This window comes from Gossypium hirsutum, chromosome D05, assembly GCF_007990345.1.
Source record: "Gossypium hirsutum isolate 1008001.06 chromosome D05, Gossypium_hirsutum_v2.1, whole genome shotgun sequence".
Lineage (NCBI taxonomy): Eukaryota > Viridiplantae > Streptophyta > Magnoliopsida > Malvales > Malvaceae > Gossypium > Gossypium hirsutum.
The window spans coordinates 18,036,709-18,055,240 of NC_053441.1; the positions used below are offsets into that span (position 1 = coordinate 18,036,709).

General features: G+C 34.8%; 3 protein-coding genes across 3 annotated transcripts; 1 reads left to right on the forward strand and 2 right to left on the reverse strand.

The window, feature by feature from the left end:
• The first annotated feature begins 414 nt into the window (after nucleotides 1–414).
• On the forward strand, nucleotides 415–5,150 carry LOC107940682 (nucleobase-ascorbate transporter 3). The gene is made up of 14 exons (XM_016874119.2): nucleotides 415–1,145; nucleotides 1,587–1,684; nucleotides 1,779–1,955; nucleotides 2,306–2,406; nucleotides 2,574–2,649; nucleotides 2,738–2,797; nucleotides 2,878–3,062; nucleotides 3,139–3,235; nucleotides 3,348–3,434; nucleotides 3,580–3,638; nucleotides 3,768–3,859; nucleotides 3,953–4,030; nucleotides 4,124–4,284; nucleotides 4,620–5,150. Exons 1-14 carry the CDS (start codon nucleotides 983–985, stop codon nucleotides 4,833–4,835), a joined length of 1,650 nt encoding a protein of 549 aa, XP_016729608.1. The 5' UTR covers nucleotides 415–982; the 3' UTR covers nucleotides 4,836–5,150.
• Nucleotides 5,151–6,029: 879 nt separating this feature from the next.
• LOC107940681 (probable disease resistance protein At4g33300) lies at nucleotides 6,030–10,277 on the reverse strand. The gene is made up of 5 exons (XM_016874118.2): nucleotides 8,363–10,277; nucleotides 7,849–8,252; nucleotides 7,400–7,755; nucleotides 7,086–7,291; nucleotides 6,030–6,955 (listed from the first exon to the last, which is right to left on the reverse strand). Exons 1-5 carry the CDS (start codon nucleotides 9,030–9,032, stop codon nucleotides 6,117–6,119), a joined length of 2,475 nt encoding a protein of 824 aa, XP_016729607.1. The 5' UTR covers nucleotides 9,033–10,277; the 3' UTR covers nucleotides 6,030–6,116.
• A 2,944-nt stretch (nucleotides 10,278–13,221) lies between these two features.
• Nucleotides 13,222–15,231, reverse strand: LOC107940679 (protein OSB1, mitochondrial). The gene is made up of 4 exons (XM_016874116.2): nucleotides 14,699–15,231; nucleotides 14,482–14,620; nucleotides 14,167–14,251; nucleotides 13,222–13,881 (listed from the first exon to the last, which is right to left on the reverse strand). The coding sequence occupies exons 1-4, from the start codon at nucleotides 15,028–15,030 to the stop codon at nucleotides 13,601–13,603; spliced, it is 837 nt and encodes a 278-aa protein (XP_016729605.1). The 5' UTR covers nucleotides 15,031–15,231; the 3' UTR covers nucleotides 13,222–13,600.
• Between the last annotated feature and the right edge of the window lie 3,301 nt (nucleotides 15,232–18,532).

Consider the following 18,532-nt stretch of genomic DNA (forward strand, 5'->3'; position numbering starts at 1 on the left):
TTCTCATCTCTGTAATTTGGTCTTACTACTAATTTAATCAGCAATTAGAGAGATTTACTAATCAATTAAAGCATATATATATATATAAAATAGGATGCTCAATACCTAAAAGAAAAAAATCAAAATAATTGAACGCATGGCCGCTGCCACATCTTTATAGAAATAAATAAAGGATTTACTTTTGATGTTAAGTGTGTAAATTTACATTTTTATCAATTAATCTAATACGTTGATATGATTTTTTTGCAAGAAAAATATTATTACATGTAAATCCAAAAAAACGTGATATTTCTATGAAATAATTTGGAAGTTTATACAGAACTAGTCATACTTAAGATTAGAAAAAGTTATGAACACAACAACATAGCATAACTATTTTAAAGGGAAAACAAACACAAAGGTTAGAAGAATAGTGAAATTGGTGCAATTATGGATAAAGGGCTGAGATTAATGGATTAAAATAGCTTTTGATTTGACAACTTTGACCTTTACTTAGAATTTGGATTAGAACAGAGTAGATTTGGCTTTTTAACAAATTAAGAAAGTCTCATCTTTTTAATCCGTGATGGGAAGAGACTAACAAAGATGGAAGATTTGCTCTCCCTTTCCTCTTCTCTGTGTTATATATGTATTTCAAAGTTTTCGTTAATGAAAATGAGCTGAACATGAATGAAGTGCTTTCTTTTTCTTTTTTAATATTTTCCATTATTGGAACAAAACAAAGGTGCTTTCTTTAATAATTTCTGTTTATTATTATTTTATTGTGCGTCGGTGATTTATTCAGTAGAACGGGAAAGTTGAACAGAAAAAAGAGTACTTGGAACGAACTTCAAAACTTTTATAAGTACTATACTATTAGGAATCTGAAAAAGTCTACTATTAGATACTCAGTTTCAAGTGAAGAAGAACAAAAAGAAGATTACAAGGACTGCACCGTAGGGTATTAACTGGAAAAAAAGAACCAAGTAAAAGTAAAGAAAAGATGGGTGAAACAGAGAACCACCACCACCACCACCCACCGCCACCGCAAGCGGCTGCACCGCCGGCTGCACCACCCAATCTTGCCCTTTCAAGGGGACCTACTTGGACTCCTGCTGAGCAACTCCATCAGCTTCAATACTGCATCCACTCCAATCCTTCCTGGCGTCAGTTTCTCTTTCCTTTTTTTGGCTTTGTGATCAAGTATTTACAGTTTAGTTTGATAAGGAAGCTGACCAAAAGTTGAAATTTTTATGCTAAAGTTGCTTGCTTTTCAGTTGTTGTAGCTTTCATTTGCATGTTTGTACTTAGTGAAGTCAAAAGATCAAAGGGGATCTAAGTTTTTTTCTTTTCTAGAAGTTATTATAGTGATAGGTTTGAATATATTGTGGACATGGGTTCTTTTCGTTAGATTCTTTGAAGGACAACTATGTATTATTATTTGTTCTGATTCTCTTTTGTTTTCATTTAGTCATATTACTTTGTACATTATCATACCCTTTTTCACCTTAACTAGGATAATATCTTTTGATTTCATGTAACTGTAACTTTTTTATTAGAACAGAATCCTTTGCATCTAATCTCACAGAATCCAACTTGTTTCACAGCTCAAGCTCTTTTACTAGCTTTCCAACACTACATTGTGAATCTTGGAACTACAGTCTTAATTGCAAGTAATATCGTGCCTCTGATGGGTGGTACTCATGTATGTTTTATGACCAGTTTGGATACAATATCTTTTTAATGAATACGATGCTTTCTTAAATCTCAGATTCCTAATCCTCTGTCTCTATGAACAGGGTGATAAAGCCCGGGTTATTCAAGTGTTGCTGTTTATGTCTGGTATAAATACTCTGCTTCAAACACTTATTGGCTCAAGGCTTCCCACAGTGATGGGTGCATCTATTGCGTACACCTTACCATTGTTTTCGATCATCAATGATTATAATGATGAGGACTTCGCATCTCCACACGATGTATGTAAACTTTAGTAAGATATAAACAAAAGTAATAGAGGGGAACTTATGAATTATAAAGTCTTTTGTGCTGCAAGTAAATTGGGTTATTCTTCATTCAGTAATTAGATGTACATCATCCTTGGTCTTAGTTTGTCTCTACTATTTTTGCTCTTTCTGATTATATCTCAGTTACCTACCAAATCACAATGCTATTTTATAGGTTATAAGCTACATCATCCTCGATGCTCAAACGTAGTGTACATGCTTAATAGATTTGCTCATTGTTGTACACTTCCTATATTCCATTTCTCATTCATGGCTAATGACCATATTGCTTAATGATTATAATTGGGGGTGCTTGCTTGCAGCGGTTTGTTCATAGTATGAGAACCATTCAAGGATCAATGATAGTTTCTTCCTTTCTCAACATCATCCTTGGGTATGGGCGGGCATGGGGGGAGCTGACAAGGTAATGGTGAATGTTGTTTTGACTAGCAACTTGTACAACATATGTATTTTTGGCTTGCAGATGGTTGCCTGCTTGTATGTATGCATGGTTTGAGATGTTTGATTATTAAGCTATCAAGTTTTGACCACTACTTTTTCTAAGCGTTTTCTCCTCATCCTCCTCTCTAGATTCTTTAGTCCCATAGTTGTGGTGCCAGTGGTTTGTCTCGTTGGTCTTGGTCTTTTTGCCAGAGGCTTCCCATTGGTAATCCTCTATGAATGCTTTTGTGCTTGATTGGGACTGATAATATGCTGATTCAAACTGTTTTTAATGTAATTAACTTATGATACAGCTAGGTAACTGTGTGGAAATTGGCCTGCCTATGCTCATTCTGCTCATGATTTGCCAACAGGTAAATAAGCTTCTCTGAGTGTAAAGTCTCCTGCTGACATGCCTTTTTATTTATTTGACAAGGACTATTGTTTGCTGCAGTACCTGAAGCGCATCCATTCAAGAGCACATCTAATACTTGAGAGGTTTGCTTTGCTTTTATGCATTGGTATTGTCTGGGCGTTTGCTGCTATCCTCACTGTCTCGGGTGCTTACAACAATGTTAAGCCTGCCACTAAACAGAGTTGCCGCACTGATCGATCTTTCCTAATGTCTTCTGCTCCTTGGTATAGCCATGATCTGCTGCTCTGCTTGTTTTATTATTTCCCTTCATGACTCATTATTTTATGTCATTGTTTCTAGGATCAAAATTCCATACCCATTTCAGTGGGGTACGCCAATATTCAGAGCTAGCCATGTGTTTGGGATGTTAGGTGCTGCACTAGTTTCATCTGCTGAGGTTTAGTCACGATCATAAATGACTTCAATTCTATTCGGATTTTCTATTTTGTAAGGTCAATGTAAGGCTGCTTGTTTTATCTGCTAACATTAAGTCTATACTTTCAATGCAGTCAACTGGAACATTTTTTGCGGCAGCTCGGCTTTCTGGTGCCACAGCCCCTCCAGCACATGTACTCAGCCGAAGTATTGGCTTACAGGTCCTTACCTAGACTGCTGTGAATTGTTTATTTAGAGGTTATTCATCAATGAGTTCTCTAAAATTGATGAACTGTAGTCCTGAATCACGTTATAATATTTTGTCAGTGGTGAAGATAACTTGGTCATCTTGCTTCTAAATGCCAGGGTATCGGTATGCTGCTTGAAGGGCTTTTTGGTTCTCTTGTTGGTACTACTGCATCTGTGTATGGAAGCATTGCTTTTTTAAAGAGAAGTTCCATTCTATATATAGTAGTTATTAACTGTAAAATCCTTAACTGATAGCACTATGCTTTAGAAACTTGTTTCAGTGTCTCATCTGAATGATGTTGCAGGGAAAATGTGGGCCTTCTTGGACTTACACATATAGGAAGCAGAAGGGTTGTGCAGATTTCAACTGCTTTTATGATATTTTTCTCCATATTTGGTTTGTTTTTGTACTTGTTAATTATTTCATTGAAAAATTTGCCTTTATATTCATCATTTATATACTCGATTGTGTTGCGGTGCATTCTTTCAGGGAAGTTTGGTGCTTTTTTTGCCTCTATTCCATTGCCAATATTTGCTGCCATTTACTGCATTTTGTTGGGAATTGTTGGTGAGTGAAAATGTAGTCGTGATAGTTTTGGTTTTTGACATCCGATTCTTACTTTAATTGGGAATCCCCGTCCCTGTTTCCTTCGTGATGCAGCTGCTTCTGGGATCACATTCATACAATTTGCAAATAGTAACTCTATGAGAAACATCTATGTTTTGGGTGTCTCTCTATTCCTGGGGTTATCAATTCCTCAATACTTCGTAACAAGCAGAACTTTTGATGGTCATGGACCTGTTAGAACAAATGCTGTATGGGTATGTTATTTACTGCAATCGTTTTGTTCACCATGTTTCTTGTCTCAGTCTAGTTAGTTAGAAACTACTGAATGGAATAAGGCTCTGGAGTTGGATAACTAAAATTCTAACAGAAAACAGGTCTGCATGATATCATTTACCGACATCTCTTAGGCTGTGCAGATGATTTATCATGTGAAATCTCATAGTTTTTACCTGATTATATGTTCAAAATGTTTGTTTAGTTTCCTTTTAGTTTACATGATATTCTGAGATGCATTTTCATTTAGAAATATATCTTTCTTGTCTCTTTGCTTCATCTGTCTGATATGCATAGCCCATTGTAATGCATGCAGTTTAATGACATATTGAATACAATCTTCTCATCACCGGCAACTGTGGCGATTATTGTTGGGACTTTGCTTGATAACACTCTCGAAGCAAATCATGTGGAAGATAGAGGAATCCCATGGTGGAAACCATTCCAGCACAGCAAAGGAGATGTTAGAACCGAGGAGTTCTACAGCTATCCCCTCAGAATAAATGAATATTTGCCCTCCAGGTTTCTCTAAACGTAGTAGCATACATTGTTCGTATATTAGCTACAAATTTGGGCATATTTCATGTTTATATGTACGAGTCATGTTAAATCATTCATGAAACCGTCACTTCTGGGTCAATGCGCAGAATTTTAATCTTCTACCGCCTTTTAGTTATTTTGTTCACTGTTTAGGCTCCAAATACTCAAGGTAGACAAGTAGTGAAAACAGATAGAAACTGTGTTTCTGCTTGATGATTTAACTTGGTGTGAAAAGAACAGGGTGCTGGTTGAAAGTGCATTTAGAGAAAGAAATTATGTTTTAGTCTTGAAAGAGCCCATGAGATCATATTCAAGTGCCTTGTTTGGGTATTCATATCATATTTGTGATTTTTGTAATTTCAACCTAGTTTGAACAAAAATAAACAAGTTATTTAATCTTTAACTATCATCACTAATATAATCAAAAGAAGTTAGTCTGAGTTCAGGATGTTTGTTGTTTACTGATGTCCACCTGCCCAAAAACTGAAAAAGAATAATGCTTTGTTTACGAGGGTGATTGATCACTTTCTTTTGACATTTTCAAAACTTGGAGTGGTGGCAAAACAAAACGCCAATTAATCATCCGTGGTGCTTCTAGAACCGCACGTCTTTATCAGGTAGGTTAGTCAAGGAAGACTTTGGATTAAATAATTCACAAGTTACGCCAAAATGGTTAAAATAAACAAAGGGGTTATTCTTTTTGTTTGCTTTTTATCTAATTTATTCACTCATGGCTAGACAACGAATCTAATCTAAACGTTGATTGATGAAATCATGGATTTCGTGAGGATATGTCAAGTGTGAACGGATCGTGCAAAGCTTACTGACAATAGACCCAAACAGTCCTTATTTGTGGGATCCACGCGTTTCTATCTCTTTACTCGTTTCTTGTTCCCCTTAGAAAATGGGGGTCTTTGGCTCTCTCTCAAACCAATCAAGCTAAGCTATATCCATTAATACTTCTCAGCCGCCCATCATCATCTCAGATAATAACATAGGGGTCTATTCATGGTGTTACTTTTTTTTTTCTTTGGGGGTGAGCCTCTTCTTGACTAGTTGACTTAACAACAACAACAAAAAAGGTTCTTTTGTAGCTAGATACAATGTTTTTCGTATTTTTCTAAAATATATTCATGGCTGAATTTCTTTTAATGATGAAACTATCTCACATCAAGAAGACCAGAGAGACTCATAAAAAGATTGCATTATTAAAAACATGCACATTGATATCTACATTAACAGATACATGATATGCGAATATGTTGTTTTACTATCAGCCATCAAGCCAGTCCAAGCTATAGCATTTCTCTGCGACTTGAACATGAAGGTTTGGGTTGGTCTTCTCCAGGTATCTCCATTGCCAAGAAACTTCATCATCGCAGATAATTCGGCGCAGTGACTTCATGTTGGATAAAGCAGTTCGTGGTGGTAGGCTCACAATCTGTGAGCATTCCCTCATGTCTATCTTTTCAAGGCTTGCTAATCGAACTATCTCCCCAGGTAGACACCTCAAGTTAAAGCATTGTGAAATATCAAGGTATTTTAACCCAATGAGCTCGCCAATTCTGGGAGGTAGCATCTTCAGCTCTGGACAAGCATACAACCTAAGTACCTGTAGTTTCTTCAGCATACCCAAATCAGCAGGCAATTCACATAGTCGGTGGCAGTTGGTTATGCTCAGGTTCTGGAGTGAATTCACCTCACAAATGCTCGATGGCAACTTAATCAAATCATGACAATGATCAATAATGAGCTCCAATAAACGAGGGAAGATCAGGGGCAGGTCTATCACTGATGGATTAAAGCTGTTATTAACCTTGCAAAGAACCATAGACAGTTTCCGCAAGTTTTTCATGTGAACAGTGGGATTGGTCAATTGAGGAACCCACGTTTTTTCAAGCCATAGGCTTCGCAAATTTGCCAGATTGGTGAGGACTGAAAAATTCTCAAGTATTGCCTCATTTGTACCATAATTTATGACTATAAGTGCCCTAAGCTTGGGCATGTCGTCTATGAAAGGAGGCAGGAAGTATTCATTGGAGGAAAAATTCAAGATAAGTACTTCAGCCTTTGGGAATTCCATGCGAAACCAGTCCATTTCCCTCATTTCTCCTGTTTCAGATTCAATGAGCAAAACACAGTAAGACAACAACATGATTTGCAGTAGAAATTGTGAGTAAAGCTCGGCTACTAAAACAATCTTATTTAATGCAAAGCAATTGAGAACCAGTGATTATGATACCTGTATGAACTGAAACTATCTGAGCATTGAATGGCTGGTCTGTGTTTCTTTCCCATTCTCTGGGGAGTTCAGTATCTCTTCTAGGCATAAGCAACCGCTTTCGCTCGTTCACATCCCCTTGATTGCTCAGATGAAGAGCAAGGTCTCTCAACACATCATGTTGAGTAACACAGATTTCATAATAACTACTGTACGCATCTCCAACCCTGCACAACACAATTCAGAAAAATAAAATTAAAAAAATCAGGTATCTCAACCAACTAAAACCAACCCGACTGATTTGCTTCATAAACAAAGAATTTCGAGCGACATACCGTGGGTCTTTCACCAAAGTGAGTAGATTCTTATCAGAAAGCTCGACAAGAATGGCAAATGCTTCCTCCTCGTCAATGTCATGTATCTCAACCCACATGTTAATGAGAACATCAAGGGGAATTTTTTTATCTTCTGGAAATGATCCCAAATCCAAGAAACATTCCTTAACCTTTTTGTTCAAGTATTCCACGCTTATTGCCATCCGCTCCAGCAACTTGTTTTCATGAGACTCGCAGATCGGTTCTCCTCGCAATAACCTTTTCTTAGCACTGGCCCAATACATTTCAGGTTGGTCTCGCAACGAAGCTCCGATCACTTTAAGTGCCAAAGGAAGTCCTTTGCACTCATGAACAATCTATCAAATCCAGAATTTAACAACCATCAGCAAAGGGGAAACAAACAACAAAATAGAATAACATTAATTAATACTTGAAGTTAAATTAGTTACCTGCTTGACCAAAGTCTCATTGGCAGTAGGGGGAATCCATTTTTGCCCGAAAGCAGAGTGACAAAACAGGGACAATGATTCATCTTCCCTCAACAACTCTACATTATAAACTTCGTTGACAACAGGTGTCGGGAACTTAAATCTTGAAACGACCAGAGTTTTATATGTTGGGATCCTGAAAATTAGTTGTTCAAGTGCGGAAAGGGACCAGACATCGTCCAAAACAACCAGAGTTCGCGGTCCGCTTCCCCACTCGCACTGTAGCTTCCCTTGTGGAACAAACAGGTTATTGGTATAACCCATGGCCTCGTTTCCTGTAAGAAATCCCCATATTCTTGCCCTTAACTGTTGCAGATCCGGTGATTGTGATACAGTTAAGAACAAAATTCTGTTGTTGAAGTAACCTTTAAAAAAATGTAAACAGAGGTAATTAATTCTATCATAATCGACAATTAGCAACAAAAAGAAAAGGAACTTTATTTGATTATTTACTTACATCAAGGAAAACACTTACTTCGAACTTGATTGTCTCTACAAATTTCATTAGCCAACGTAGTTTTCCCTGATCCTCCAATACCACAAATTCCAACAACGTTCAAATCATCTCTTCCGATTATCATTTTCTTCACCTTACTCTTCCCTAAATCCAAGCCGACTCCATTAAAAATTCCCAAACTAGCCTCCTCTTCAACTTCCATTCTCTTAACCGCTTCTTCCACCCACCCCCCGGCACCGATCTTCATCGAATTGAGCCTCTGCTCCAACCGGCCTTCCAACCGATCGAACCTTTCCATCGTTTCGAAGCGCATGTGGTGAACGTCGGCCAACAAGTGAGCCTGCATCGGCCCGCTAACGAATCTCGAAACTTGTTTCTCTAACCTCTCCATCTTCCGGGCCAACTGGAGATTCTTGTAGACGTTCCAACGGCCGGAGGCCAGGACTTTGCGGGCCAATTCGAGGCCGCCGCGTAGAGTCTCGGAGAAACGGTCGAGTTGAGATTGACGAATGGCGGAGAGTTCCACGCCGGAGTACTTGATTTCATTGATGATGGGAAGGAGTTCTTCGATGCTAGTAATGAGATTGTCCGCACTGGATTTGCAGAGGCATGACTTGCGTGAGATGGAGAGTAACTGTTTTAGAAGCTCAGTTGCTATTTCTCCGGCGAAAAAGTCGTTAAACGCCATTCGCTGTTACTGAGTTTAATCTGCGAAAACCATTTCGTAAAAGAGTGAGTGGAGTGACTTGGTTATATATCCTCGATGGCGGGCGCGCTCTCCTTTTTTTTTTTTTTCTTTTTCTTTTTTGTGGTACATGCGAGCGCACTCAAACTGCAAAGGTATTTTTTTTGGAGAAAAAAAACTGGAAAGGTTTTTTTTTTCTTAAAATAAAGGAAATATATATTTTTGGTAAATTCTCCAGTTAGTCACCCTAAAACAGAATCATTCTTATTTTGATCACTTTAAAATTTATTTTGTCAATTAAATTACTGTCATTAGAAAAATTTCTGAAAATGGTCTCTCAGCCGTTATGTCACTAACGGGAAGCTGACAGGGCATACCATGTCAGCCAAATTTCCACCTATTATCCACGTAATTAAATGGTTAAAATTTCCCTAAATATAAAATAAAGTAAAACGACAATCGAGTTATAATAAAACTAAAAATTCAAAAAAAAAAAAAACTCTAGCTTGAACGGCAGCCATGGATCTCAGACTGTTCTTTGGCACGACTTCATAGTTAGAAAGCTCGAATTTAAGCTCAAGTTCCATTTCTTCATTTCGAAGCTCACAAATGGTTGATCAGGGCCTCATGACATGGTGGCTTGTTTCTTAGCAACAAAACAGTTCCTTCCTCATTTCATTTAAGACCAGAAATGTTTTGTTGATGAAAATGAAAATGTTTGTTCGATTTCTTGTTTTCCGGGTGGTCAAACTTTGTGTCCTGTGAAGTCGAGGAAAGGTGGTGGCGAAGGGGGTTGGGTTTTATTGGTGAGTTTGTCGAGGGAGGAAGGGTATGTTGAGGAATCAGGAGAAGATTGGGCGCAAAACGGGGATAACAATTTCGAAATGGTGGAAATGGTGGAAATGGTGGAAGAGGAGAAAGGGAAGAAAGGATCAAGTTCTTTGAATACCACCAAACATCTCTGGGCTAGTGCTGTTGCTCCTACGGTTTCAAGATTTTACTTTTTCTTCTTCCTTTAAAAAAAAAAAAAACTTTTTGATTGTTGGGAAAAAATTGGGTATGAAGACAATGATGAGTGATTTCTTTGTGTCTTGGTTTTAACTTTTGTTTCAGATGGAAAATTAAATAACAAAACTTTGATGGTGAATATTCACTGTTTTAAGACTTTTTTAATTTTCCATGACTGGGAAAAAAAAGCCAAACCAGCCCCGTCGGCAGCCCATTGTCCAGCAACATCTCTGACAGTTGTTCTAAAGAACAAGATCGATTTCTCCCATAGCTAATGTCAATCGCATAACGAAAAAAATCCCTCTCCTCCAATGCAAAAATATCCAAAAGCTAAAGAGACAGTGCAAGAATGTGCGTCGGAGTTCATCAGCTTCATCACCGGCGAGGCCTCCGATGAGTGTCTTGAGGATGAAAAGGAAATGTTTGGGCATGTTGTTTTCCCATAACCCAATTGTCGTTTTACATTGTTTAAATCTAGGGAAATTTTAACCTTTTAATTACGTGGATAACAGGTGGAAATTTTGGCTGACTTGGCATGCCCTTCCCATTAGTGAGATAACGGCTCAATGACCATTTAAAAAATATATTATAACGGTAAATTGACAAAAAAAAAATTTAGGGTGATTAATAAGATAATTTATAATATATTTTTCTTTTAGAAAAATCTTCCCTTATTAATTTTTATTTTTTATTTAAAATGCTTCTTCTTTTTTTTGCAGAAAAGATGAATTCATTACATTTGAGTATATAACTGTTTTGTTTTCAAATTTTCTATATTTTTTTTCATTAAACATAGTAATAATAAGAAATAAATTAACATATAGACCTTGAATTTGGTAAAAAAAATTCATTTGGTACATAAACTTGGTTTATATTAATCCCAAAATTTGACAACTTTTTTAATTTGGTTCTCGAACTTTAATTCTATTAAGATAAAAATACGAGATATTTTAAAATTATATTATGTTATCATTTAAAATTTAAAAATTTTTATATAAAATCTAAAATTTTAAAAAATTAATTAAATCATAAAGAAATTTTAACTCTTTTTTTTTATATCTTAAATTTTAAGTGATTATGTGGTACAACTCCAAAATATCACATCTTCATACCTAAATAAAATCTAAATTTAAGAGTAATATGAATAAAAAAAACCAGAGACCAAAGTGAAAAATATTGTGAACTAAAATGTTAGTTTACCCCTAACAATAATCGACGGGAAAACTAGATCAAGATTTCGTTTTGGGTTTTTTTTTTAAATTAAAAAATAATTAAAATTAATTTATAATAAAATTCCATTCGTCATGCCACGTACTTGTTTTCGATAATTTCAAGTTTTTAGATCTTATTTTAAAATGGAAACTTATCTTTTATTGCAAGCAAATGCTGAAGTGAGGTGACATTTTTTTTTGGCTTATTAACTAAGTGAGATAACCACTAAATATTTGATAATTAAAAAATTAGTATGATTATACCTGAATTTTAATTTAATACTTAATTTGATATATAAATATAAAAATTATATATTGATTTTTGTTAAAATGTATATATAATTTTTTTTATTTTAATTCAATTGTATATGTAATATATAAAGATAAAATAAATTTATATCTTTATAAAAATTAAAACAAATAGAAAATTTTAAAAATTATCCCTTTTAACAAATAATACCTAAGTATTACAATCTTACAAAATTGCTTTTGACTCGTCAATCCAAATTTGTAATACCAAAAAAGAAGATTCATTTATATAGCTGATAGTACTCAATGAGGAATGATGTTTGGGTACCTCTCCTAAGTTTTGAATTAGCGTTAAATCAAGGGTGAAAATATTAATTTTATAGCATCATACTAAAATGACTTATGAGGTCTACTAATTTCGTTGTTAATGTAAATCATTATTGTTATTTTTTAGGCTAAAAGCTCATAATTTCTGAATTTATTCCCCTCAGTTAAAAAGTTATATTAATAGAAGAAACTTGGTGTACTAAAGCATAAATGAATGGCTCACTATTATTAAAAGGTGGGGACGTTAGTGTCAGTGTCGACCAATAAGAAGGGTGGTTGACATTGATGCCTGAAATCCCCGTCCTGCCCTCCCATCCATTATCATTTTCTGAGCCAATTTGCTTAGATCCAAGTCAACATCCACCATACGTAACAATAACAATAATCATCAAAAATACAAACTAGCTGAATAGTTTAGTAGTTGAGTTTCAGTGGGCTTAATTAAATGATCTTCAAATCAAAATATTCCTCAGCTGTGGAATGTAAAGACCTTAACCATGCAGGAATGCTTGCCTATTCTTCGACTGTGGTGAATACTGAATAATGGGTTCATTGGTAGGTAGGTAGGTGACACTGCTGATTTTTTTTGTTCTTCTTTTTGACCAAATTTATTTCGTTCAAATATTGCATACCTAGCAAAGGAAATTAATCCTACATGATATGATTGGGTTGAGACTTGACTTGTTATTTGGTTACGTATAATTTTATGTATTATTAGTGTCATTTGAAATAGAATGTAGGTAAATTTATTTTAAATATTACTGAATCAAGTGACATCAATGCAATTTTAAAATTGATTTAAAAAATCATTTATAAATTATTACTTCATGTAATAGACTAATAGAGGGGTTTGTGTCTTTCATTTTGTTACAATGAAATTATTAACACATTCAAAATTCACCTCTTTAAAAATTACTATTCTATTTAAATTATAATTTCTTTTCTCAAGGACTCACTGACATATTCTATATATGCCTTAAAAGAGCATACCTGAGCATCTCAAGGACTCACTGACATATCCCAAATGAGCAAGTAGTTGTCTGATTTGATCGGTTTTCAATTTATAAGCGACGTGGACTATACTACAAGTTTTGTATATCATACGCCAAGTCATCGCGTTCTTTTATGCAACTACTTCTGGCGACTAGGTCCAAGCGAGGACCAAGATCAACCACCAGGCCTCTTTTTTGTATAAATTTTGTTTCGGCCATATTATATTTCTTTCTGCAATTCAAATAAAATCAAACCATAGCGACCCATATATCCACACCCAATAAAGAACTGGGCCCAATCTCATGTAAACTAATCCATCAGCAAGAGCTACGTGTGCTACCTCCTGAGTCCTGACCTGGAAAACATTTTGGGTTTTGTGAAAGATATACTGCAAAGAAACAAAATGAAGAAAAAAGCTTCAAATATGGATAAATGGATAAATGAATCTACGAGTGACACGTTTAAACATGTATATGTCTTACAAAAGTTTAGTTATGTAGTAAAATCAATTAGTACTTTCCACGCAAAACGTTTCAACTCAAGAAAACTAGTAAACAATACTTCTACGGTGTTGTACAATTCAATAATTACCACGATCCCTAGTTAGCCACATAACTATAGCACTACAATTACCGTAAATTTCCCAGTAGTAACATTGTTGTTTCCAGTTTGTTATTGTCCTTCATATTATGGCTCAAGTTAAAATCTTTCTTTCCATTTGGATGATGCTAGTGAACCCCAATACTAATACATGCCCTCCTCTTGGAATCCTGCACATTTATCCTACACATCATACTCCCATTCAGATATCCTGTAACGGCGACTTTCTCGGTCACCTAAACCTTCTGCCAATTTTGAATCAAGCAGCTGGAGCTGCTTTTTAATCCAAGGAGGATCGTTGGGATTCAGCCAGAGAGCTTCACCAGTATCTTTGTGCTTGAAATCTGGCTGTCGAGGGTTTTTCTTACTTTTCCTATTGTCCCACCATTCAAACGGGTTGGTAAAAAATACTTGCCACAAGTAGAGTTGGCTATCATAACTCCCCATACCAGCTTCACCTAGATCTTTTAATAGAGAAAGAAAACACAATAAGCATGGAGCAGATGAAGAATGAAAAACTTCAAAGCCAATAACAGTCAAGAACTGATATTCTAGATTTTGCAATGTTCTTAAGATCAAGGACTAAGCCCTAAAATTGGCCCAACATAAGAGATTAGACATCTGTCCAGCTAAGTTGTAATAAAGGTACCATATAAACTCAACAAAAAGAAGCTCCAGCTATGAATGAGTTCACAAGAAGCCAGAAAATTACTACCACGAGTTAAAAAAGATAGACGGAAACATTGTACCTTGTTCTGATTCTAATTCCTTGCATTCTCGGGTGGTCGATCTTTCACCGTGGTGAGTAACAAAACTCAACTCTGTCACAGTTACCTGCAATAATATATGAAATGAACATGCATGTAAATGCATCCTTCTTATTTGCATAAACAAGAAGGGAAGTAAACCCATACATTAAATAAACATCATGTTAACTCCATTAATGCATCAATCAAATTCCATTAGAAGCTTAGGATACCAAAATTAACCAACGTAAGTTTGATTGATATCATTAATCATAAACAATTGTAGGAAAAAAAAAAGAGCTTATTTTTCTGAAGAACCTTGTAATAGATTATGAGTTGCTTATCTAGAGTAGCGACAGAGAAAGACCCCAAAACCCCTGAAACATAAATAAAATCCCCAGGCTTAACATGTTCCATACAAATTTTCCCCATCTCGCTCCACATCTGCAGTCTAATCCTGTTTTAAAATCATAATTCCAGCATTAAATTTTCAACAAGGTTAAACTTAGAAAATAACCCAGTAAAAGAAATTTACTTGAATCTGCAATCAGAATCATAGGGGTTTTTGACATTGAGGCGAGTCTGAACCCCAAAGTAATCGCTCCTGGTATTCATAACGTTGAGAGGCTCGCCCACTGTTCCTATTAAGCTGATGCGGTTCCGCGATGGAGGCTCCCCTTCCACAGTCGTCGGCCGCTGGAATTTAAGAGCGAGCCGGTAAATCGCGCTACCTTCTTTTTCATCGTCGACGAAATGGTTTGAGAACCTGCGATTTGAAGCTACGGATGAATGGAATGAGTTACGATTTGGAAGGGGAAGTTGGGAAATACGTCGGAGGATTAACGCTCCGATACGACGAACTATCATAAATCCAACACGTGGCAGTGATCGTTGAGGCCCACGACTCTTTACTACCGGCGGGATAATTGAAAAGTGAATGTTCGGGTGGTATTCAAAGCGGAAGAGTGGCGGGGTTTTTCTTCTCTGAGAGGGGTTCTATATTCAGACGGAAGAAGATTGTAAACATGTACATACTAGTCACGTGATAGAAGCACTGGAGAAGGGGTTTTTCCACCTAGAGAGTCACGTGTTTGGATTTTGTAGCCTCTTGTTTTGCTTCAACTAGGCCGCTTTCCCTAAGGTGAAACTATCATCCAATCCAATGGTGTTAGCTAAATCTAATATTATTACTCGTAATATTATATTTTAGAATAAGCTTAATATTTTGATAATTTCTAATATAATACTTTTTCTAATTATATTAAGATATCGTTGTAACACTCTTTACCCGTATTCGACATCGAAATAGGGTATGAGACATTACTAGAACACATACACTTGTAAACGTATTTAACTGAGTTATAAAACTTCATCTACATTAAAACTTTCAAATTATTAACATGCTTTTATAATTATTCATAATATATCCTCAAAATATTATATTCATAATAAATAGGACCTACGAGACCCGATACATATTCATGCAATTCACAAGTCTTAATAATTCAATGTTTCATTTTCATTTCATTCAATTCACAAATTTCTCATGTTCACAATTCAAATCATTAAGTTCAATACTTATACGTATTTACTATTTAGCTCAACGTTTATCGATTATACCATTTATTAACACATTTATGAAATTCTCAATTGTGCAATGAATATATCATTTTAGCTTAAATAACAACATCAATTCAACTCATCATCCTGGTATAAATTCACTACCACTTATTCATTTACTATAATTCTTTTGGGCCCATTTGTCACTTACCATCCTTAATCAAATTAGGGAATGGTTATGGAAAATTGAGTACTTTACTTCCACTTTGCCATAGTATAACTATGGTCTTGCGTTGCGTATGATCACTTAGCACTTTCCGAAGCCATAGCTCTGTCATGGTCTTACACAGATCACATTTATCACTTGTCACTTGTCATTGATCAGATAAGTGTAGCTAAAGCTACTACTTATCACTTGTCACTTATCACTACCACTTATCACTTGTCACTGATCAAAAGTACTCAAATCCAACGTTCCGCTCAATTTGATCATTTATTCGGTTTCGCATTATTATTTTATTCTCAATTCAGCAACAAATATATATCATCATACATTATATAATTCACGAAATTAACATTTAATCATTAAATTTCTGCCACATGAACTTACTATTTCATTACCTTTCCACACTCATTTCCTATGCACGTCACACAAGATATAAACATATCATTCAACCATAGTAGCAAGCTAGTGTATTTAAACATAACTCTTTTTGGAACTAACCACGTGATAAACCATTTCACTAGAGATTACATAATTTAAACCTTACCACCCCTTTCATGATCACAAGCATATTTTCAATTAGGCAATTACCATTTCAATGCATAACTTATAAATTTAACGTGGCATAATCCAACCACTACTTGGTTAAAGCCTAAGCATGTACACCAAATATGTTAGCCAAATACACATATAGCATAAGCATTATAAGCATGGATGAGCACAACATTTATTCATGTATCACGTTTACCAACATGTGTTAATTCATAAACCATTCATGACATTATTTCATGCCAAATCATATACCGAATATACCATACACACATACTATGAAACTTTATTTTCACACATGAGCTTAAACCATGACCAATAATGCACAAATATAAGCATCATTTCTATTTCATAATTTATCAATTATAATCAAGCATATGACCAATTATACACAAATCATTCATATATTTCCCAATTTTCCTCCTCCTCCTCTCCATTCCACATCCTTAATGTGTATAACAGATTTAAACAACATTATCCATACTATCACTATTTTCCTGTATGTAAATTCAAGCTATCTATTTGATTCAGAGTCACTAATTTATTTATATCTCGAGATACAGTGCTCCAAATTAAGATCCGTTAATTTTTCCTAAAACTAGACTCACATATCTTCTTACCATAAAATTTTCAAAATTTTTGGTCCAGCCAATAAGTACAGTTTATTCTTTAAATTTTCTCCCGTTTCACTATTTGATAGTTCCGACCTCTCTTCACTAAAAATTAATTATCTCATTGTACAGAATTCAAATGATGTTCTCGTTTATTTATCTTAAAAATAAACTCATTAAGTATTTTAAACATATAAATTATAACCCATAATTATTTTTATACAATTTTTAATGAATTTTCCAAGTCAAAACAGGGGATTCCGAAATCATTCTGACCCTGTCTCACTCAAGTTCAAATATCTCATAATATAAAATTCTTTTGTGTACGTTTCTTTTATGTGAAAGTAGACTCATTCAGCTTTAATTTCATATATCATTAAGCCTCTAATTCAATTTCCACCATTTTTGGTGATTTATGCCAAGAAAGTCTCTTTTCTCTCTCCTAGGGTTTCTATGTAAATTTTGGGGAAGAAGATGATAGAAAAAGATGATATGTTCATGTAATTAATTATCATCTTTTAATTCCCCAAATTCCAATTTAGTCATTTTATTTTTCTCAAATTCCATGGATGATTCATCCATAAAAATCTACCATCTTTTGATTGACAGTCTATTTACCATATAAAGACGATCTAGTTTTGAATTTCATAGCTATTTAACCCTTCTAACTTCTAGAATTCAATTTCTACATTTTACACAAATAGGTCATTTCCTTAATTAATCACTAAACTGATAAAATTTTCATATCAGTATTTTCATGCAACCTTCCTATCATAATACAACCCGTGTCATAATTTTAAAATAAAATTTTTCTTGTCGAATTTGTGGTCCCGAAACCACTGTTCCGACTAGACCCAAAATCGGGCTGTTACAATCGTAATATAATGTATAATTTCATTACAACACTTAAAATTTTGAACATAATTTAAAATTTAGGATAAAAAAACACCTTTAGTCTAATGATATTAATCAAAGTTTTCCCTAAAAAATTAAGAAAAATAATTCAATTATTTTAGAGTTGGAGTAAAATACAAAAAAGTCACTTTTGTTTACCTCATACTACATTTTAGTCACTTGTATTTGAAATATTACGTTTTAGTCACTTACGTTATCGTTTTGTTACGAAATGGTTAATTTACCGTTAAGCTTCGTTACCTCCCTAATGGCAAACCTACATGACAATCCAAATTGATTTTAAATACCAACTTGGATGTCCTATGTGGTAGTCTAAATTAAATTTATTTAATTAAAAACTTGTTTTTATCCCAGTAGCTAGACATCTAATTTGGCATTTAAAATCCGTTTGGACTGTCGCGTAAGACTGCCATTAGGGAGGTAATGGAGCTTAATGGTAGAGTGACTACTTCGTAACAAAACAATAACGTATATGACTAAAACGTAATATTTTAAACATAAATGACTAAAA